This window comes from Lycium barbarum, chromosome 4 (assembly GCF_019175385.1).
Source record: "Lycium barbarum isolate Lr01 chromosome 4, ASM1917538v2, whole genome shotgun sequence".
Classification (NCBI taxonomy): domain Eukaryota; kingdom Viridiplantae; phylum Streptophyta; class Magnoliopsida; order Solanales; family Solanaceae; genus Lycium; species Lycium barbarum.
Window position 1 is genome coordinate 30,091,650 of NC_083340.1, and position 23,751 is coordinate 30,115,400.

General features: G+C 35.7%; 1 protein-coding gene across 1 annotated transcript; it reads left to right on the forward strand.

Moving 5' to 3' along the window:
• Positions 1-10,583: 10,583 nt before the first annotated feature.
• Positions 10,584-11,024, forward strand: LOC132637356 (uncharacterized). Its single transcript, XM_060354456.1, has one exon. It carries the CDS (start codon positions 10,584-10,586, stop codon positions 11,022-11,024), a length of 441 nt encoding a protein of 146 aa, XP_060210439.1.
• Positions 11,025-23,751: the final 12,727 nt, after the last annotated feature.

The following is a 23,751-nucleotide window of genomic DNA, read 5'->3' on the forward strand; positions in this document are numbered from 1 at the left end:
GAAGATTACAAAAGTTAGACATGTTCCAAAGCTGATGCGAAACCTGATCTCAGTAGGTCAGCTTGATGATGAGGGATATGATCTCAACTTTGGTAATGGGTCTTGGAAGGTGGCGAAAGGTGCTATGGTAGTTGGCGAGGAAAGAATATTGGCACTCTCTACATGACGACTAGCTGTCGTGATACTGTTGCTGTGGTTGACAACATAAAGAAGACAGATTTGTGGCATTGTCGGCTGGGACATATCAGCCATAAGGGGATGAAGCTGTTGGTGACAAATGGCTTAATTCCGGAGCTGAAGACGGTGGACCTTCATACGTGTGAGAGCTGCATTCTCGGAAAACAAAAGCGAGTAAGCTTCTCAAATGCAGGCAGAGAGTTGAAGGTCGAGAAGCTGGAATTGGTGCACACAGACGTGTGGGGACATACCACTGTCCCCTCTCTTGGAGGATCACACTACTACGTGACCTTCATTGATGATTCAGCCAGGAAGGTGTGGGTTTACTTCATGAAAAATAAATCCGATGTGTTTAGTGTATTCAAAAGATAGAAAGCCATGGTTGAGAATGAAACAAACCTCAAGTTGAAGTGTTTGAGGTCCGACAATGGCGGAGAATACACTGATGGTGATTTCAAACGGTACTGTGCCAATAATGGGATCAAGATGATGAAGACTATTCCTGGAACGCCGCAACAAAATGGAATAGCCAAAAGAATGAACCGAACGTTGAACGAGCATGCTCGGAGTATGAGAATACACTCTGGACTGACCAAGACATTCTGGGCAGATGCAGTCAATACCGCGGCCTTCTTAATTAACCGAGGACCGTCAGTTCCCTTGGATTTCAGAATTTCAGAAGAAGTCTGGAGTGGCAAGAAGGTAAATCTTTCATTTATAAAAGTTTTCGGCTACTTATCATATGTTCATAATGATGATACGGCTAGAAGAAAGCTTGATCCAAAATCAAAGAAGTGTTACTTTATTGGCTATGGTGACACCGAGCTTGGTTACCGATTTTGGGATGAACAAAATCGGAAGATCATCCGAAGCAGGAATGTTGTCTTCAACGAAGAGGTACTGTACAAAGACAAGTTGCAAAAAAATTCAGAATGTCAGGACAAGGAATCGGAAATAGTCGATTTGAGGGACTTCTCGACACCTGAGCCGCAGCCAGGTACAGCCGAGGCAGAGGAATAAACAATCCGAGAAGGTGCTGATGAAAGTGTCGATTCTGAAACAAATAAGCAGACGCCAATCACAGAACTACGTAGATCATCCAGGATCAGAAAGCCGATTCACAGGTACTCTCCATCCCTCAACTACATTCTACTCACTAATAGAGGGGAGCCGGAATGTTATGAAGAAGCAATGCAAGTCGATGAATCGACCAAGTGGGAGCTGGCAATGAAAGATGAGATGGATTCACTATCGGCAAATCATACATGGGAATTAGCCGAGTTGCCAAAGGATAAGAGGGCATTGCAAAACAAATGGGTTTATCGGATAAAGGAAGAACCCAATGGAAGCAAGCGTTATAAAGCAAGGCTGGTTGCAAAGGGATTTCAACAGAAAGAAGGCATCGACTATACGGAGATCTTCTCTCCCGTAGTCAAGATGGTGACTATCAGAACTGTTCTTGGACTGGTAGCAAAGGAAAATCTACATCTGCAACAGATGGACGTGAAAACTGCATTTCTTCACGGTGATCTAGAAGAGGAAATCTACATGCGACAGCCGGAGGGATTCAAAGTCAAAGGAAAGGAGAATCTGGTGCGCAAACTTCAAAAGAGTTTGTACGGACTAAAACAGGCTCCAAGATAGTGGTATTTAAAGTTTGACAGCTTTATGAAGAAAGCTGATTTTTCAAGGTGCGAGGCAGATCACTGTTGTTACTTCAAGAAATTTGAAGACTCGTACATGATACTGCTACTCTATGTCGACGACATGGTAATCGTAGGAGCAAACCTACAGGAGATTGATCGGTTGAAAAAAGGGTTATCGGAAGAGTTTGCAATGAAGGATTTGGGAGCTGCAAAGCAAATCCTTGGGATGAGAATCGATCGAAGCAAGGAGGGCATCAAACTCTCACAAGAAGAATATGTGAGGAAAGTTATCAAAAGGTTCAACATGCATGATGCTAAGCCAGTCAGCACTCCCTTGGCTGGACACTTTCGGTTGTCAAAGGATCAGTCGCCGACAACCGAGGATGAGAAGAAGCAGATGGACAAGATACCTTATGCATCTGCAATCGGTAGTCTTATGTATGCAATGATATGTACAAGGCCAGACATTGCACATGCAGTGGGAGTTGTCAGCCGATTTATGAGCAATCCGGGAAAGCAACACTGGGAGGCTGTGAAGTGGATATTCAGATATTTGAAAGGCAGCTCGAGTTCAGCTCTGTATTTCCGAAAATCAAAAACAGGATTGCAAGGGTATGTTGATGCTGACAATGGTGGTGATGTTGATAGCAGAAAGAGCACATCCGGGTATGTTTACACCTTCGGAGGTACTGCAATCTCTTGGGTTTCCAAGTTGCAAAAGATAGTAGCTCTCTCTAGTTGTGAGGCTGAGTACGTTGCTGTGACGGAGGCCACAAAGGAAATGATGTGGCTACAATCTTTTCTGCGGGAATTGGATCAGGACCACGAGGGAAGTGTGCTATATTGTGATAGCCAAAGTGCCATTCATTTGGCAAAGAACCCGGTCTACCATGCTCGAACGAAGCACATACAACTCCGGTACCATTTCATTAGATCAGCTTTGGAAGATGGAGCGCTAGTGCTTGAGAAGATCGCAGGGAGTCAGAATCCAGCAGATATGCTGACAAAGGCAGTGACGATAGACAAACTGAAGCTATGCTCAGCTTCAGTTGGCCTGCATGAAGTATGAAACTAGGAAAGAGCTGCTGCATCGATCAAAGTGTGAAGACAAATTAAAATTAGTCTTCAAGTGGGAGATTTGTTGGGTCCATCCCCTTATTTTGAGGAAGAAAACACCTCCCTTATTTTAGGGAAGAAAACACTTCCCTTGTTTTGAGGAAGAAAACATCTTCCTTGTCTTTGGAAAATTGTCAAGTGCTTGCTTGAGTCGCTAATGACATCAATAGGTTCATCTCATACCTATAAATAGGGAAGCTTTCTCATTTGCTAGACACACCAAAAATTGAAGAAGACAACACATCCCATAAAGAAAAAAAAATTCTAAGAGAAATACTCTTAGTGAAAGGCTTAAGTAAGAGAAGTCTTTGAGAGAATTTTTAGTAAAAATTCTTCAGTGTAATTGAGATTGGGATTGTGAGGTTGAGTGTTGTAAACACTTGTAATATTTCTTCTTTAATAAGATCTGCAGCAGCAACGTGGACGTAGCTCTCACATTGAGGGTGAACCACTATAAATCTGTGTGTGTTATTTATTCTTCGCTTACATCACGACGTAAGTAGGTTCTGTCTAAGGAGGTTGGTATTTAAGTGGTCCAGCTGTGACCCTCTAATCTTTCCTGGAACCTGCTTACAAAGGTCGGATTTGGGATTCAAATCCTAACAATAAGAATATGATGTTACGCCTAAATTGCTAATCAACGAATATTCATAAAGGGGAACAAATTTTAGTGTCTTTGAGATTCTTACTTTTTCTTTAAGGTTTTGTGAGTCAGTCGCACTAGCAGCAAGATTCCATGTGGCATTCATTATTAACGACTTGTGAGAAAGCACGACAGCGACCTGAAAGTTAAGCCCGCTGCCCATTTGCTTCCATCAATTAAGTGTTTTATTTTATGTTAGAAAAGCACTAATGTTTATTATATATATATAATAAGGAAAAGGAATTACAGTACCTACTGAGAGTGTTTGTTTGGCCAGACTTTTAAGTGATTGTTTATTTTAAGAAGCATGCTTATCAACATATTTTTTAGGGAAGTACTTTGAAGAATAACAATCTGTAGACAAGTCATTTTATTAATAGAAAATAATTACGAGATGAAACTGACATGGAGCCCTACCTTCATACACTAGGGAGACGTTTGGTTAAAGGATTAGGTGAGTTATTCTGATATAAATTTTGGGGATAAACTTATCCCGTGTTTGATTAGAGGTATTAGCTGAAATTAATATTATTTTTATACTTAAGTCTTGATATAACTTATCTCATTTAAAAGGTGGGATTAATTATCCAAGTTATAATCCTGATTATAATCACAGAATATCGATTCTGGTTTTAAACCAAACGACCCCGGTCAAAATTGAAAGACCCCAACCTTTTTTTCTTTTTTCTTTTCCGCAAAGGCAATAATGCTAGTGTAGGAATACATGGCAATATAAAATCTAATAAGTTGACTCTCCTCAGTACACAAGACTTCTTAAACAAGAACCTGAACATATCTATTGCTGTGTAGCTCAGTAGCTGGATTTAATAATTTATAAACATAGTTCTTAGCTCTTAACGAGTAGGCAAACACCAAAATTTTCATTGCGATCCTTTAGGATCCTCAACCTAATAATGATTTACCAAAGTATGCTGTAAGGGCAACATGCGCACATAACCGGGAAACCAAACTATGATATTTGCATACACAGTGATGTCATTTGTTGTAGCTTCATATGTAACACGCTCCACATTTTTTAGTTTTTAAAAAAAAAAAAAAAAAAAAAAAGAATTGACTATGAGGGTACTACACATGCCTAGCAGACTAAGTCACAGGCACCGGTTTGTTCCTTAACCTTTTCCAAGATGTAGAAGTTGAGAACACAAATTCAGCTAGAAAATGCAATATAAATAATTCAAAGAAACTATCCAACTTATTTCATAATGTCACGTGAACTTAATTTGGAATAAATTAAATAATTTACAATTCAACTCAAAACCAAAAATGAAAACTAAACCTCCAGCATTTTTCCTTTCTAGATGCCGTGACTTGTTAGTGGGTAGGTGTGCCACTGACTCGTTGAATTAAAAGAAGGGAGGTGCACTTGACTGTTTGTGATCCACTATATGAGCAACTTGATGTGATTTTCTTCATCCATTTTCCCTTTTTTCTTTTTGCAATTTATCATTGACTTAGAAGTCTAGTTCCATTAAGAAGCTGCTTATTATTGAGTATTCTAAGACATGTAACTGTATCTTCAATGTGTACTTTTTCTGGTCCACTAACCTAAACATGCTGCCTAAGTTGTGGCTACTGTAGCCTTTCCGTCTCTTCACATCGCTCTTGGAGATTCATACGAAGGAATATTTAGTTGATCAAAATATTTTTTAACTTCATTTAAAAAAAGTTAAAATTGAGAAAATGACTTTTTTAATAGGAATAAAGTAAAAGAGGAAAAAAAATTTATAAGTAACATTCAATGTCTATTGTCTCCTAAGATCCTCAATACCCCACCTCACCCCCGCCCCTCGACGTTCACCTCATCCACACCATCCTATTTTCATCCTCATAGAATTTAGGCAAAGTATATATTAGATAATTTTAAGATAATATTTTTATTTACTTATGAAACACTAAAACATAAATAAGAAATTACCAAATTTTCAAAAAAATATTTTATTTCCTACCAAACACACCCTCTATGTTACTATTTAGTTTCTACAGGCGCTGATAGCTCTCAAATTGAACGGTCCTTTTCCAATATTCGGTTCTCCATCCCCTTCTGGCCATCACACTTGGTTGAATCGGTCAACCTTAGACAAACAACAAATATAGATGAAATGATAAAAAACGTAATCAGTATGATTTGAGCAAAAAAGAATAATTCAACAAAGTTTTTTGTATTTTAAAATATTAGGATTTGCTATATTTTAACATAAAAATCTCCCAAGAAATGGGCCATATAATCATAAGAACATTTTTATAATAGGTCATATAACACCATATATTATAAGCTAAAATATTTTGCTAGCGAGAAAATTATCTCCTACGATCATTGATAATTTGAATAAAAGAAAACGACTGTATAAATATATCTCTTATTTTATATTACCGATCTCATACATCTTAACATAAAGATTTGTGAAATGAGTCATGTTACTACAAAATATTTTTAACACGCCATAAACCCGATCTCCCTATCATTTTTTACTAACTCAAATAATTGAGGCGAAGTTCATTTTTCAGACTATAATTGCTTGTAATTAAAATTACAAGAACTTTAATCCACATAATCATGAGTTAAGGGCAAAACCAAGAAACTAAAATTTGTTATTGATTACTGAGATGTTCTGGATTTTCGAAGTACATCTTATCATTGGGTGTAATTGAGTATAATTGCATAGTTTGGCATATTTGTCTAATTAAGTAATTAGTACTTGGTCAACATAAGATTAAATGTAATTGAGGGGGAGCAATTACCCTCTTCATATCTCACGGGACCGCGGAATAAGGGGTAATTACATCCAAAAGATGTTTCATATTATTTATTTTTCCATTTTTAATACTTCTTATATACACATATTGTCTTCACATACTAAAACTTATTTACTAGTTTATATAAAACAAAATATTAATTTTTATGATTAACTTTGATAAAATAAAAAAAAAGTCAACCATGCATGTAACACCTGCAAACAAACATGATTTTGATAATTATATTATAATTACGTTATGATAAACTAATCATTGAAATTACTATACCAAATAATTAATAAAGTGTGTAATTGATATCTTAGTAATTACACACCCATGTAATTACACAGTGATTTCCAAATTGACCCTAATAAGTGCAGATGAACCAACAACGACAACAATAACAATAACATACCTCGTGTAATTTACAAGTAGGGTCCGGGGAGTGTGATGTGTAGGCAGCCTTATTCCTACCTTGTGAGGATAGAAAGGTTGTTTCCGATAGATCCTTGGCTCTAAGTGCAGATGAACCAATCAAACTCAAATCAGTTGAAATGAAGACATGTTTTAGTCCAAACCCAATAATTGGTCACAATTGTCTATAGACAAATTAGAAATTAGCCCAATAAGCATGATAATTAAAAATAATGAAATTTAGAGAAAGTTCGACTCAGTTTCTTCCCTGATCATACCTAAGGTCGGGGAGAATAAGACAAATAGCTAATGCAGGATTACGTTCAAATAAGTAGGCAACAAACAACTTTATCCCTACACAGCTTCCACTAAGCTTACCAATTTTGTATTTCGAAATCAAGATAAACTGCATATGTTGAGTAGGACCTATTAAATTAATTTCCCAAAAAAACAATCCAAAAAAGATAAGGGAAAAAACCAAAAGGAAAAGAGCTAATATTCAAGTTTTCATGATTTCCGCTTAGACAAAGTCTCGTTGGGGTTCTTTTTTTCCCTTCTCTGCCAATTAAATTAATTTAGTTGGGTACATAACAACAAAAATATTTTCCATAATAAATTACTACATAGTTTGTTCTTAAGTTGCAAGTTGACAGCTTTCAATATTTTACTTTGACAATGATGTAGTTTGAAGTTTTGTGAACAATTTTGGTTTTTGATGATATTATTTTGCTGTGTTCGATTATGTCAAGCGAATGAAGATTTATTTTACACTTTCTTCACAGTTTTAAGTAAACGAGGAAAACCATTTCACTTAATTCAGCTCAACCTTTAGGGCTATAGAATTCAACAGCTTACTCTAACAGACAACCCTTAATTTGCAAGGACTTTTAGATCCTGTTTGGATGGACTTATAACTTATGGCTTATAAGCATAAGTCATAAGTTAGGAACTCACGGCTTTTGTCTTATTTTGGCTTAAAAACGCATGTTTAAAAAAACTTTTTATCTTACCCAAGCACTACAAAAATGTTTAAAAGCTATTTTGGCTTAAAAACACATAAAATAAGCCAATCCAAACAGGCTTTTTAAATTGGAGCTATTTCACCCATCTGACCGGTATATAACAAACATATAATAAAATTATCATGCATGTATACACACTGATTAACACAGTTATACTTGCTAAAATTTGTAAGAAAAAAAAAATTAGCGTTATTGTGAACTTTTTTGGGCTATTGCATGTCTATACAATCTGCTTTTAAAGTTCTAGTCGAGCCTAGGCGGACGAGTTAGCCTAGCTAAGCAAATAAAATTCCAAATAGCCAATTTTCAATTCCTGCAATTTTGACACTCTATAATAATGATTGTTTTTCAATTATATGGATGAAATGTGGCTAGCCCGCGCTATTACTATTAGCTCAAGCAAGTTGTCAATCGGAGGCGGAGCCAGGATTCGAATCATGTGAGTTCGAGGTTCTAATTCTTTAAACTTACTGGGTTCTTAATTAATAATTTGTACATATTTGACAAAAATTTTAATACAAATATATGATTCGGACAAAAGCTACTGGATTCGGCCGAATCCCACCCGAAGGGCTGGCTCCGCTCCTGGTTGCCATCTAGTCCAAAAGTTAGCCCTTCAATAATTTTGATTTGAAAGAGATGGAAGCCCTTTTATTCAAATTATAAGAGGGCAAAAGATCTTATTTTCTCTACTGTCTTAGTAATGCACTCTTTGTGAACAAGTGGTATATGGTGCCATTTTTTAAGCAAGATTCAACAACATCATCCATCTTTTCACCATGTAAAAAGAGAACATAGAAACAAAGACTAATAATTAAGATGATACAAAAACTATCGTTGTTATATGGATTGGTAAAATTCAAGTCTTTAAATAAGACGTGTTCTTTACAACTTCACATAGTAAGAGGTATAAAGTAACACCAAAATTTCGTTCTTTTAAATGAGTCAAGAATCTCAAAATAGTTGATGGTATACGGGTTATAAGCTATTTCACCTAGCTAGCAGGTTTAGTTGGGTCTCATGACCAAATTCATTTTGACAATTCTACAATTACGATCTAAAAAAACAGATATCAACTTGTACTTTTGCCACCTCCACCTTTTTCAGACAAAAATTACATTATCTTTTAGTATATATTGACTATTAAATTTTCAATATCTGGTATATTGACTTATTATTTGCAAAAATTGTAATGACTACTTTGGAGATATCAAACTTCCTCTCTGCAACTCTCCAATATTATAAGAAACTGGCTCTAAATGATTTATCTTGTAAAGTTTTATCTTCCAAGTGCCACTTTTTAATTACGAGGTCCAGGATAAGATAAAAGAAAAATGAATGCGTAGTGGGGGATTCGATTGCTCTTCATATTTCATTTTCTCCAACTCTCTTTTGAATGAAGAAGCATGTCATAATTTAAAATTAATGATTGAAATTTAATTAATTAAAGCAAGGTCCTAACCATGGGTTGGATAATAAATCTATCATATATTTTCTCTCAAATATTTTTAAAATCCTGCAATTTTAGTTGCACATTATCATCCATAACTATATTAAAAACTTGTTAACTGTTTATTACTTTCTCGCGACCCTTCCTTTACATTCCCATTCTAATATGAAAAACATTACTAATATAAGTAAATTTTGTAATCTAATTAAGTCAATGTATGCATCAAAAGAAAGTCAATCAACGTATACGTTAAAAAACTAAAAAGAATAATACGAGTTCTTCGTTATATTCTCATTCAAACATGAGAAATATTAGAAGTAAACACAGTGGGCCAATTAAATCAATGTCGTACCAAAAATAAATAAATTAAATCAATGCATTATATTACAAAAATAAAAAGAATAAAATACAATATTTGCAAACTTAAAATTTTAAAAAGTCTATTTGATATTAAATTAATTCAGTGGAGACAGCTTGATGGAATTTGAATTTTTGAATATTTGGCGATTCTCTTATAGAGTTTACTTCTCATGTAGTTTTGTTGTAGTTGCCTCAAAAATTGTAGTGTTGTTGCAAGTGGGGTTACTGGACCTGAATTCAAGGCTGAAATTGCTGGCAGTTGGGCTGCAAGATTCGAGGAGCATGCATCAGAATCTGCTGATCTGTTTTACAGATATTTTGGATGTTGTTTTTATTTTGAAAGCTTGTTAGCTATCTTTAAGTTCAGTTCCTCTTTTTTAGTTTAGCATATTTTCATTAGCAGTCAGTTACTGACTTTGTGTATTTAAGCAAGCTTTCATGATCAATAAAAATCAGCCTTTTCAGGTCACTTTACTTGTTTATTTCTGCTATCATAATCTTAACATTGGCATCAAAGATTTTTTTGTTCTTAGGGACTTGTGAGAGCTTGAGAGTTTTTGACTCAGTGAAACCCAAATACTTAACCAGACCATCCATAAAATCAGTTTGCAAAATTATGGAAGGTGAGAGTGTTTTCTCATCAATTGCTCCACCCGTTTTTGATAGAGAAAACTATCAGGTTTGGGCTGTCAGGATGGAAGCCTACATGGATGCATGTGATCTCTGGGAGGCAGTAGAGGAGGATTATGAAGATCCTTCTTTACCAGGAAATCCTACTATGGCTCAGCTCAAAACTCACAAGGAGAAGAAGACCAGGAAGTCGAAGTCGAAGGCGAAGGTGTCTCTATGCTACAGTATCTCCTACTATTTCTTCCAGAATCATGACTCTTAGATCGACTAAGGCAATATGAGATTTTCTCGGACAAAAAAAATAGCATGGAGATGAAATAATTCAAGGCATGAAGGTCTTAAACCTGATGAGGGAATTTGAAATGCAAAAAATGAAGGAATCTGAGACAATTAAAGAGTACTCAGATAGACTTATCAATCTGGCTAATAAGGTAAAGCTACTTGGTGCCGAACTTTTTGATACAAGGATTATGCAGAAAATCCTTGTTACTTTACCTGAAAAGTTTGAAGCAACAATTGCTTCACTGGAAAATACAAAAGATCTGTCAAACATTACTTTGGTAGAACTTTTAAACTCTTTACAAGCACAAGAACAAAGAAGATTGATGAGGAATGAGGGAACTGTTGAAGGAGCCTTGCAAGCAAGGCAACAATTCAACTACGGAGGCAAATGCAAGAAGCAAAAGGAGAAAAAGAGCTATGCTACGTCAATAGAAGTTGCTGCAACTGATGGCAATTCTAGCAACAACAACAACAAAGGTGGAAAGTATCCAGCTTGCCAGCATTGTGGGAAGAAAAATCATCCACACTAGTGTTGGAGAAAACCTGATATGAGATGCAAAAAGTGTCATAAACATGGTCATGCTAAGATTATTTGCAAAGAGAAAGGACCACAACAATTATATGAAGCACAAATTGCAGACCAACAAGAAAAAGAGCAATTGTTTGTGGCTACTTGTTTTGTAAGTAAAAGTACTTCAAGTGAAAGCTGGTTAATTGATAGCGGTTGTACAAATCATATGACTCATGATGAGAAGCTTTTCAAAATTCTAGACAGATCTGTAGTCTTTAAAGTCAGAATTAGTAATGGTGATTATCTTCCTGCTAAGATTATTTACAAAGAGAAAGGACCACAACAATTATATGAAGCACAAATTGCAGACCAACAAGAAAAAGAGCAATTGTTTGTGGCTACTTGTTTTGTAAGTAAAAGTACTTCAAGTGAAAGCTGGTTAATTGATAACGGTTGTACAAATCATATGACTCATGATGAGAAGTTTTTCAAAATGCTAGACAGATCTGTAATCTTTAAAGTCAGAATTGGTAATGGTGATTATCTTCCTGCCAAAGGGAAAGGAACAATAGCTATTGAAAGCTATTCAGGTACAAAGTTAATTTAGGATGTGCTCTATGTTCCTGAAATTGATCAAAATTTGTTGAGCATAGAGCAATTTTTGGAGAATAATTCCAAGCTAATTTTTGCGGACAAGAAGTGTGTGATCTTTGCTTCAGAGGGTCAAGAAATCTGTCAAGTTAAAATGAGAGGAAGAAGTTTTTCCTTTGATCTAATGGAGGAAAAGCAGCCGCCTATCAGATCCAAGAGATGACAACATATGTATGGCACAAGAGACTCAGACATTGCCATCACAAGGCACTCTTGTACATGTCGATGAATGATATGGTTCAAAGACTACCACCTATGGAGGAGGAACACTCAAGTTGCAACACATGTCAATTAGGAAATCAAAGCAGGGTGCCTTTTCCCAAGGCAACTTGGAGAGCATCGGTGAAGCTTTAATTAGTCCATACTGATTTGTGTGGACCACATAAGGCTGCTTCACTTCAAGGAAGTAAATATTATATAGAATTCATTGATGATATGACAAGAATGTGTTGGATTTATTTCCTCAGGTTCAATTCTGAAGTACCTGAAGTGTTCTAGAAGTTCACAGCTTTGGTAGAGAATCAAAGTGGTTGCAGGATGCAAATGCTGAGATTAGATATGGTACTGAGTACACATCTGATCAATTTGAAAAGTTTCGTGAAAATGCAGGAATCGAGCATCACCTCACTGCCCCATATACTCCACAACAAAATGGGTCAGTGAAAAGAAGAATAGGACGATAATGGAGATGTCTAGGTGCTTGTTATATGAGAAGGGCCTACCAAAGAATTTATGGGCAAAAGCAACTAACACTGCCGTGTTTTTGCTGAACAGGTTGCCTACAAAAGCAGTGGAGAGAAAGATACCCTTTGAAGTATGGCATGGGTATAAGCCTTCCTTGAAACACTCAAAGATATTTGGTTGTTTGTGTTTCTCTTATATTCCACAGGTTAAGAGAGACAAGTTAGACAAGAAGGTTGAATCCGGAGTGTTTATCAGCTATAGCCCAATCTCTAAAGCTTACAGAATTTTGCAGCCTCAAACAGGGAAAAATATGATAAGCAGAGATGTGTTTCTTATGGAGAATGAGCAACGGAATTGGGAAGAAGGTAAGCAGAAGCAGATTACAAGCAATCTGCTGCATTCTAATGAGAACATTGATCATTAACCTGTGAGAGGAACAAGGTTGCTCTCTGATATATACCAGAGATGTAATGTGCATATTTTAGAGCCTTCTAGATTCAAGGAATCCATTTCAAATCCCAAGTGGCAAGCCGCAGTGGAGGAGAAGCTTGCAATAATTGAGAAGAGTGAGACCTGGCAGCTTGTGAAAAAGCCTCAACATAAGAAGATCATTGGTGTGAAGTGGGTTTCTCGTACGAAATTGAATGCTGATGGTTTTGTTAACAAGCTCAAGGCGAGACTTGTTGTGAAAGGTTACTCACAGATTTTTGGAGTTGATTATTCAGAAACTTTTGTTCCAGTTGCTAGGCTTGATATTATAAGGTTGTTACTAGCTATTGCTGCTCAAAAAGGTTGGAAAATCTTTCAGTTAGACGTCAAGTCAAGTCGAGCCTCAAGATAGATATCGAATACCGGATAGAAAACCCAAAAAACAAGATGAATAAAGCTACGCTCATGACTTCAAGTCTTTGTAATTTGAAAAAAAGCTTTTAAATATAAAATATAAGGATAATAACATTTTTGGTCCCTAAGTTATTGGTATATTCGATTTGCTTCTCAGCTAGTTTTTAATAAACTAAATATGTGTTTATGGTCCCTACATATAGAAAATATGTCATACTTGATTATTTAGAAAACTATATTACCGTCATTATGAAATAACATTCCAAACTTAATATAACACATGAGTAATAAAGTGATGGAATGATTGATAATTATGAAAAAATTGTGAATATACCCAAGCATCATAATTTAATTAATTAAAGATTTAGTGTGCTTAATAAGATATTATAACGACCAAAATCTAATTAAAGATTTAGTGTGCTTAATAAGATATTATAACGACCAAAATCACATTTTATCAATATCTGAGGGACCAAAAATGATATTAACCCTAAGGGTAAAAATATTTTGGATAAATTGATTGCAGGCTTTTTGAATGAAAAAATAGATTTAGACAAATTTAAGAGGCTAGAAAAACACGACATGACATATGTTTGCATATAAATTATTCCCATGTAATCATGATTAATTAATATATAAATTTACCTCACTAAATATCTAATCATAATAAGTAGCTATGATTTAGTTTAAATATTGAATTCGAGTAAAGCTTTACAATGTAAACTTTACCTTCCGGTGACCTATCGCGGATTAATTGAACAAAATCAATTCTTTACAACGAGAAAATTACTTTGAATTAATTTTATTTAAATTTTTATCCATGTAAATTCTAATAGGTTCCCTCCTAAAGGGAAACAAACAAAAGGTGTGCCCTACCCCTCCACACGAGAAAAGGACCAAAATCATCCATAATGTTTGGGTTTGGATCAAAATCATACATATTCTTTTACATGGAGCACTAATAGTACATTATGTTTGCATAAGTGGTGCACTTTTAGTCAAACTCCCAAATAAATTTAACGGAAAAGAACAAAAATGCCCCTGAACTTTTAGAAAAGGTATAAAAATACCCTTTATTCATCTATTTTGCTAAAACTACCCCTCAATTCAACTTTTTAGCTCATTTATTCCCCTTAACTAACGGACAACACTAATTTTTTTTTCAAATAATAATAAAAAAATTTGCACATGACATTTTATTACTGAAAAATTGATTTATTCTTTTAAAAAGAAATCTGAAAACTCGTTATTTGTAGAATAAGGAAAAATAATTTTTCAACATCCGTTTCTTTAAAAAACAAATGTAGCAAGCCTTTTATATATATATATATATATATATATATATAAACAGAATTGGATTTTCATTAAAACATGTGGAATTTTTTTAAGTTTGGAAAACTTTTTTTAACGGGTGGAAACCCCATTTTTTTTTTAGAAAATTCAATTTTTAAATCTGAAAAACTGATTGTTTTTTTAAGTAAAATGTGCAAAACTAATACTCCATAATTTTCTTCTAGATTTAAAAAAAAAAAAGATAGTTTTCTGTTTTTTTTTAAACACAGTTTTTCCATAAAAAATTTAATTTTTTCAGATTTTTATAAAAATCCAATTTTTCACATTTTGAAAAGAAAAAAAAATTAGTGTTGTCCGTTAGTCAAGGTTTTACTCGTTAAAAAAAAGTTTTCCAAATTTAAAAAAAAAATCAAATTTAAAAAAATTCCAAGGTTTCAGATTTCTTTTTAAAAGAATAAATCAATTTTTCAGTAATAAAATGTCATGTGCAATTTAATTTTAAAAAAAAAAAATTAGTGTTGTCCGTTAGTCAAGGGGAATAAATGAGCCAAAAAGTTGAATTGAGGGGTAGTTTTAGCAAAATAGATGAATAAAGGGTATTTTTATACCTTTTCTAAAAATTCAGGGGCATTTTTGTTCTTTTCCGTTAAATTTATTTGGGAGTTTGACTAAAAGTGCACCACTTATGCAAACATAATGTTCTATTAGTGCTCCATGTGAAAGAATATGTATGATTTTGATCCAAACCCAAACATTATGGATGATTTTGGTCCTTTTCTCCCCTCCACACTGTCCCCAATAGAAAAGAAAAAAAAGTGTAAGAAAGAGCAAAACATGAAACAAAGTGATTGATTCGCCAGGTATCTATTATTGGGTGGTGGATATATGATTTGGTGATTCTTTGGAAAAGTTTTCACATTTTGTCCATCGTTCATATTTGCCAACTGTTTTTTTTTTATAGAGGCTTAACAACTCTTTTTCTTTAAGTTCGTTTCTCTAATTATTAAAGTATACAATTTCCAGATCAATTAAAGGAAGAAATTTTAAAAATGGTTCACTGTCATACCCCATTTTAACCGGGTTAAATTAGAAGTACAATATATTGGAGATTCCTGTTCTTTGTTTGTGTTAAGGAGTCGCCACCTAATTATTTATGGTGAATTAGGACACCTAAAGTTCATTAAAGTTATGTTTAAAGTTAACTCTGTTTAAGATCCGCGAAACTTAAGATTCTAGGTAAGGGTTCAATTAGTCTAAAGGGAAGGTATTAGACATCCTTTAAGACCCATTAACAATGGTTAACCGACCGGACTTATAATTAATTAGGCTAAGTGTAAATATAGTATTATAGAAAAGGGAAAGTAGCTTTGTAAGTATGCTTAAAGTTATAGATAGATATGTAAGAATGCTACTTAAAATAGAACTTGTAGAAAATAATGATTTGTATAAAAGGGTACTTTTAATGCTATTTTGAAATACTTATAAATGTTGTTAAGGTTTTGAGACGAAAGTAATAATAGCGTTGTTTAAAATAATACTTGTAGAAAATAGCAATTGCATAAAAGAGTTTAGTTAAAAATAAACTAAAAGAAAGCGGAACATGTAATGTCTATATGTGGAGGAAATGACTAAAATTTAAAAGAGTTATTTAATAAAGTTTTAAAAATTATTATAGATAAATATGTATTTCAATGTGTATTTCTAAGTGTTGAAAAAGAACTAAAAGCGAAAGGGTTGTTCGTTGAATTAGTTACCTTTTGTTCCTTAGAGTAAGCTAATATTAGTGTAAGATTTGCGATGTTTTAAGTTTCTAAAATAGTAAGCATAGATTATTATTCCCTAAGCCAAAAGATGTAATCATGCTATTTTGAAAATCAATTACTCAAATAAATGTTATAGATACTATATAAGTAGTTTAGAACATAAATAGAAGTGAATGTAATTTTGTGGAATTAACTACCCATAACTAAACTAGAACCCTTAATGTTACTAAAGTTTATTTTAATTAACAAGCATAAATGTTAGTCATACAATACATGTTAAATGCACACAGAAACTGGAAAATAGAGGGATAGATATATTATAAATGGGCTCGGCCCATTTGGATTGCTGTGATCCGTTTGCAACTGGGCTTCGGCCCAGTAACAATTTTTATTTGTTACTGCTGTTGTCACGCTTATTGGGCTTCGGCCCAGATTTTATTTCCCTTGTTTGGCTGCGAATTGGCTGCTACTATATGGGGCTGACTCGAGGAATGTTACGTTGGGCCTTTAGCCCAACACCGGATGCGGAAGATGACGAGTCCCTTGGACTCGTACTCGATAGTCATGCATTAAAACGAACGAAAAGAATTAGTATTCATTCAGGCAAATCAGCAAAAAGCTGGATAACAAAATACTGGACAAGCAAAACAAACATGCTGGAAGTCCAAACTAAGCATTTTTAATGAAAAAATAAATAACGAATCTCAGTGTGCTAAAGGGGAAAACTGATTATCAAGAATGACTTGGACGTAACATGTTCTTCAAATGTCAAACATAGTACATACCCGAGTGTAAGCATGGCAGATTTGAGACATACAGAACACCTATTAGGTTCAAGAGAGATATCATAGTACTCAGGTTCATTTTTTAATCCACGTTCTTTATATTGACAAGGCATAACACTAAGATCTATAGGAAAATATTATCACTGCCAGTGGCTTACAATGCTAGAATTAAAATATCAACACCTCTTAGTTCCATTTTTTTACAATCAGTTTTCATTTTATCATGAACGTATAAAAAGGAAACAAGCATTGAATCACAGATGGAACAAAGCAGCCCAATGTCATTGGAGATACGTCGAACATGGCACTCGATAGAAAAAATCCATAGCGATAGAATCGGGGCACTTTCCAATGGTTCAGATGAGGTGAAACAGAAGAAGAAGAAGAAGAAGAAGAAGAAGAAGAAGAAGAAGAAGAAGAAGAAGAAGAAGAAGGTATATTCCCAAGAGTTCAAATTTCATGACTGAGACAACATACAATGTACAACATAAGATCAATATCTGGTCCATGCAAGTAGGGGACAATATAAGGCAGTTATTTAACCTTTGCATAGAGTGTAGGCAAGTTCAAGAAGCAAATAAGCTCAGGATTAACAGCAAGCAAGCAAGTAGTATTATCTATAGAAATAGGACATGAATATCATACTTGGACTTAGACACTTAGCAGGCCACAGTGGAGCTAAAAAAAACAAGTGACAAACAAGAAGCAAACTCAGAAATTGCGGCTATGATAAGTTCAAGACAAGGGCATCCTATCAATACTTAAATCTTGGCAGCAAACAAACTCCCAGGTAGGTTCACACTAAACAGTCAAGCCTCAGTCAACACAAACTAAAACAAATAGCTTTATTATGCAAAATTCAGACTGCCAGGCTCACATATTATGCATAATAACTATAAGAATGATAGGTAGTGACCTTAGTAACCATACATTGGTCACGAATTCATTGCAACCAGAGGCTAAAATTAAGCAATGGTAGCATAGACCAATCAAGTGAAGTAAATTAACACATCGCAGAGTGTGACAAGCATGGATAGAGGGGTAAACCAACTAAACAAGCAGGCTGGTTTAAACATGGAAGGTTTACATATTTTTTTTTAAAACACACTGATTAAACATGTTGAGAGTAGAGTAGCATTTAAATAAGTCCTTTTCACACACAGAACTTTGAAATGAGTCATGTGACAGTTAGTATGTGTCCAGACAGTTAACCCAAATAACTACGACAATCAAGTTTTAAATTAACACCAAACACTTATGCCTTTGAAGGCCAAACCATATAATCTGAAAAAAAAGAAAAAAAATCACACCAACTCATTTGAACAGATAAAAGCACATCATTATCTCTTAACATCAACCAGATTCTATCTTTTAGCAAACACAATCATGATAATGCAAGCTGGGGAAACCACAACTAAACAGACAGGCGACTATCATCTAGCATTAATCGAATTCGACTTAAACCATGCAGTAATGACGTGGTAAGCTAACCTAAGTCTCAAACTAACCATTCCACATTAATCTTATCAGCTTAAACAAAACAGCCACGACTTTGTAGAAAAATCAACAACCAATATCGACATGTCGTATAATCATTTCGTCCTATCTCAAACCAAATAAATTACATTCACGACCGAATACGTTATTTACAACAAATAGAGCAAAGAGGAATAATGTCGATCTGCTTTAATTATATACATAATATACCTAAGATATACACACCATAGCGTGTATATCAGATGTATATCGAATGTATACGTTCTTCTTACCTTGATAACCCACTGTATATCCTATGTATATTCGACCTTTAAATAAGTTCTAAGTCCTGTAAATTCCATCTAATCACCCCAACTACAACAGACATCTTTCAAATTTCATCTTTTAGCGATTAACATCCTATCCTAACAGCTCCCAAACATTGAACAAGCGATACAACAACAAAGAAAATATATAACTACTCAAGACGGCAGAATAACTTAAATTCTTAAAACGAGCAGAAATTAAAGACGATAAGCGATGAACGTGTCGAAGTTTACCTTTTTCGTGCGCAGTGAAGTGGGTGTCGACGTCTCGAATCTACGCTCGAATTTTAAAGTAACAACAGAAGGAATAATCCACTTAATCCTTCAGAGTATTTCCAGGGATAGTAAAAAATGTGAATATTTTAGAAAGGATTCAGGCGTCTGAAAATGATTCCGAAAACACAATGGAATTTTAACACATCTCCGATTTAGAATAGAAGTAGGGATACCGAAAGAATGTTGAATCCCCCAAAGTCTTCGGTCGTCCCCCTTTTTATAGGATTGCGATTGGGTTTTTTTAAATGGAAGAGGAGCGGGGTGTAGCTAGTGGAGGACAGGGCGTGGGGAACAAGGAAAGGTGGAGATGGTAGGGAGAAGGTATGGGACAGTGGTGAGTGGGAGGGAGCGTGGGAGGAGAGTGAAGAAAGGGGGGTAGGGTAGAGAGAGACGAGGGAGGCGGCGGGTAAGAGGGAGAAAGAAGAAGGGAATGAAGAAGAAGTGAGGGATTAGGTCTAGAAGTTGAAGTGTAGGGGTTGGGCCGGGTCAAAGACGGGTATGGGCTGGTCGGGTAGGAATTAATGGGCTGGTCCGTTTTGTATTTTAGTTGGGTTAAAAATGTGGGTTGGGTATTAAATGTGGGTTGTTTATTTGGGTAGGGAAATAATATTGCATTTGTATTTTGGGCCATTGATTTGGCTGAAAATTGTTGATCCTTCCTCCTCTATTTAATTATTTTTGGGCTTCTAATTTAATAACTAATACAACATATACTATGTAAGGACAATAAATAATTAATATGTAGAAAGATAAATATTTTTACAAAGTGTTGTCTTGTAATTAATTTAACGATTCCAAGCCCGAAAATGAAACGATGACTAACCGTTTACAATTTGTGATAAAGTAATGCTCATAATGTTGAAAATAAAAATAGTGATATTAATAGTAGTGGCAATAAGATATTGTGAAAAATAAAGTATTTAGCTCGTCAGAAAATTTAGAAACCCGAGTAAATTAAATAAAAGAGGGACAAAATTGGGTGTCAACAGATGCCCCTCTTCGACCGGATATGATGTAAGAATTTTCGGGCGAAGAAGTTGACGTAATAGCCAATTTTGTTCCGACCAACAAATATGAATTTACGGTTTTGGAAAATTGATGGAAAATATTATGAGGACCGAACGAATTATGGAAGATTATGGTCAAATCTCAGCTTCGAGTTGCCTACATATCTAGGGCTGCACGAGAATCAGGCCATGTGTAGTTCAAAAGTTTTGTAGATTCATAATCTTGCGGGGGTTGTAGACAGGTGACGAGAGCGTTCAAGAATGGAACATATGCTTATAGCCTCCTAATTATAAATGTGGCGCGCAACACACCTTTAAGTAGGACCCTACTAGGCACGATGTAAATCCTTCAAAGATGTCCCAGTGTTGAGTTATGGAGACACTGGGGTGTAGGAAGGAATATGCGATTATGAAAAGAGTAGATTTAGTAGAGTTTTAGCGGAGGATGTGAAAGAGAATTTAACCTACGTATCACGTGTTTGTGGACATAGGTGGAATTGAGTTCGAGAGTAGATTCGTGACCTTTGCTTGTGAGTTTGGTATTCCTCTTCAGCAAATTTGCCCCAGTTCACTGCGTAAGATAAAGTTCCACGTTGTGTTGCGTCTCTGCAGGTTGTACATTCTGCCAAAACTGAAATTCGTGTCAAAATTAGTAATAATGTTGAAAGTGTAAAATTATAAAGAGTGTAAAATGATAGTAAACATGAGTGTGGGAATGAAGATGAAGTCGTGTGGCTTATAATGATGCAGTATGGCCAAATGTTGTCTCTGGTTGTCTTCAAGGACTTAAATGAATGTGTGATGCGTATGCTGAGGATGTGATAAGGTATCTAGTTGCAGTTGAAGATGATAATGACAAGGCCTTCGGCTGTCTTCCGGGACTCAACGATAAATGATATCTGCGAAATTTAAGGTAAATTCGTTAAAGTAGGTAAAGTAGATGATGAAATAAAGAAATGAAGTAAGGAGTAAAGTAAGTGTATAGCCGTTTGGCTTATGCGAGTGAGGCCGTATAGCCATGTGATGTCTCCGGTTGTCTTCGGGGACTTGATGATGCGTCTCCGGTTGTCTTCGGGGACTTGATGCTATGTCTCCGGTTGTCTTCGGGGACTTGATGATGCATCTCTGGTTGTCTTCGGGGACTTGATGCTATGTCTCTGGTTGTCTTCGGGGACTTGATGCTATGCCTCCGGTTGTCTTCGGAGACTTGATGTTGTGTCTCCGGTTGTCTTCGGGGACTTGATGCTGTGTCTCCGGTTGTCTTCGGGGACTTGATGCTGTGTCTCCGGTTGTCTTCGGGGACTTGATGATATTCCTATAAAGTTCAAGGTGAAATCGTTAGAGTTGATGATGTGTAGCCGTCTGGCTCATGAGGCCGTATAGCCAAGTGATGCCCCGGTTGTCTTCGGGACTTGATGATGTTTCTCCGGTTGTCTTCAGAGATTTGATGATGTGTCTCCGGTTGTCTTCGGGGACTTGATGATAATTCACGTAATCTTGATTTGATTCGCATTCAATCTCGTCAACCTACAAAAACAAGTATATAAAGTCATAAAATTGTCGTGATAAAATAAAATAAAATTACAGATAAAGTTGGGAATAAAGCCATTTGGCTTTTAAGGCGAGGCCATAATGAAGCCAACTGATGCTTTTTTGCCCTGAGTGATAGACTTGACTGTTGATCTCGTGGCCTTTTGATTCCTGCACTCAAAGAAAAATTCTTAGTTTGGGAGGGGGGAAGTTGATTCGTGTTGACTCGAAGCTTGACTTTGTTGGCGCTCCACTCATCCTGCTTGTTTGGATCTTGTGATCTCCGTTTAAACCTCGGTAGATGAACAATAGTGAAAATGATTGAAAGAAAGTATTTCATTTGAAAGGTGGGTATGTAAGAATATGTATAAGGAAATGTAACTATATGTAGATAAGTTGTGAAATATGTATATGTAAATGTATGTACGTAAGGAAAGATATATATGTAAATATATGTATGTAAGTTGTAAAATATTCTGCCAACTTCGGATTGTGACACTTCTAAAGTAATTGGTTCATAATACTTCCTGTCTGGTAGCCTTAATCTTGTCGATGCACAATTGTTCTTTTGTCTATATCTTTTCAAAATATGCCCCAGTTTTGGGTTCAGAAAAGTATGCTAAATTTATGATGCGGTGTGACCGAACCTTGTATAGGTTGCCTACGTATCCCTCCAAAGGAATCAGGTCAGAACGTAGTTCGTGAAACATAAAATGGTCTGAAGTTTTCTAATAAAAGGACCGAACCCGATGTGGATTGCCTACGTATCCCACCAAGGGAATCAGGTCGGCGTAGTTTTGTTATATAAATGGTAGAAGGTTTGTTGGATTTTATCTAGGTGTGACGGATCTATATGTTAATAGTCTACGAATCCCGCCAAGGGAATCAGGCCCTGTGTGGTTTTCTTTGTGTAAGGATTTTTTGGATTTTCTGTTATAAAGAAACCGAACCCTATGTGGGTTGCCTACGTATCTCACCATGAGAATCAGGTCAGAACGTAGTTCGTACCATGCAAAATCTTTTTTTTTTTTTGGTTCTAAATGCAACCGAACCCTATGTGGGCTGCCTACGTATCCCGCTGATGTGGCGTGAATTTACACCATAATCGATGCTTTTTAACTATAAGTTTTACTTGTTTTTAAGCAAGTCTGTATTATTTTACGTGGTTTTTGTCATGTTTCAGGTTATACGAGGTCCCTAGAGCCTAAGTGTGGAAAGCAAGCAAAAAAGTTGCAAAACTGGGGATAACTGGAAGTTTTGGAAATTTTCGCGAAATATTGCTCTTCGCGATCGCGCGGCAAGATCACGCGCTCGCGGTGACGCGCGTTCGTGACTCTGCGCGAACGCGCAGTTAGTTCACGCGGTCGCGGTCACGCGCGTCCGTGACCCTGCGCGATCGCGGTTCCTCTTCGCGCGTTCGCGATTCGTAAACGAAGCAATTACACGCGATCGCGCAGTGACGTGGCGCGATCGCATTGAAGGATTTTTCAGCGTTTTCGACCAGAACTCGGATTTTGACGATGCCTTCCATCCCAGTTCATATAAATAGAAAACTAGGGCAAAATATCAGATTATCTTTGGCACAACACACAAGTTCTTGGAGGCTAGGGTTCATTGATAACGTCCAAATCCACCCTATTAATTAGAATGGGCACGGTCGTATGCAAATATAATTTACCCAACTATGAGTCGGGGTCGAATCCCACAGAGAACAATATGTAGGCGATTAGGAAAAGTAGGAATTTTCACTTTCTACACTAAGCCAAACACTTGATAATATTTTGGTTTTTGGAGAAAATTATAGCTAATGCAAAAATGTAAACTAACCTAGAAAGCAAGTAAAATGATCAATGGCCACAAGCATGGATACAAGGGAAACTACGCTCAAGTAACGATCCAATGTACTTCATGATTTACAAATAATGGTGAGTTTATATTACTTAGCCTCGGATAATGACTCTAAATTAGCTTCTTCCGAAGACTAACTAGACTACCTAATTGAACACCCGAATATGGCTACAAGTGGTGTCGCCTATCCCTAGGTCGATTTCCATTAGATGAGGGTTAACACCCCAAATTCTTGTTAATTAATCTTTCTCAATCCCGAGTTTG

What these genes read in the sequence shown, in the direction of transcription:
- LOC132637356 (XM_060354456.1), top strand. Translation starts at nt 10,584, where the DNA reads ATGAAGGAATCTGAGACAATTAAAGAGTACTCAGATAGACTTATCAAT.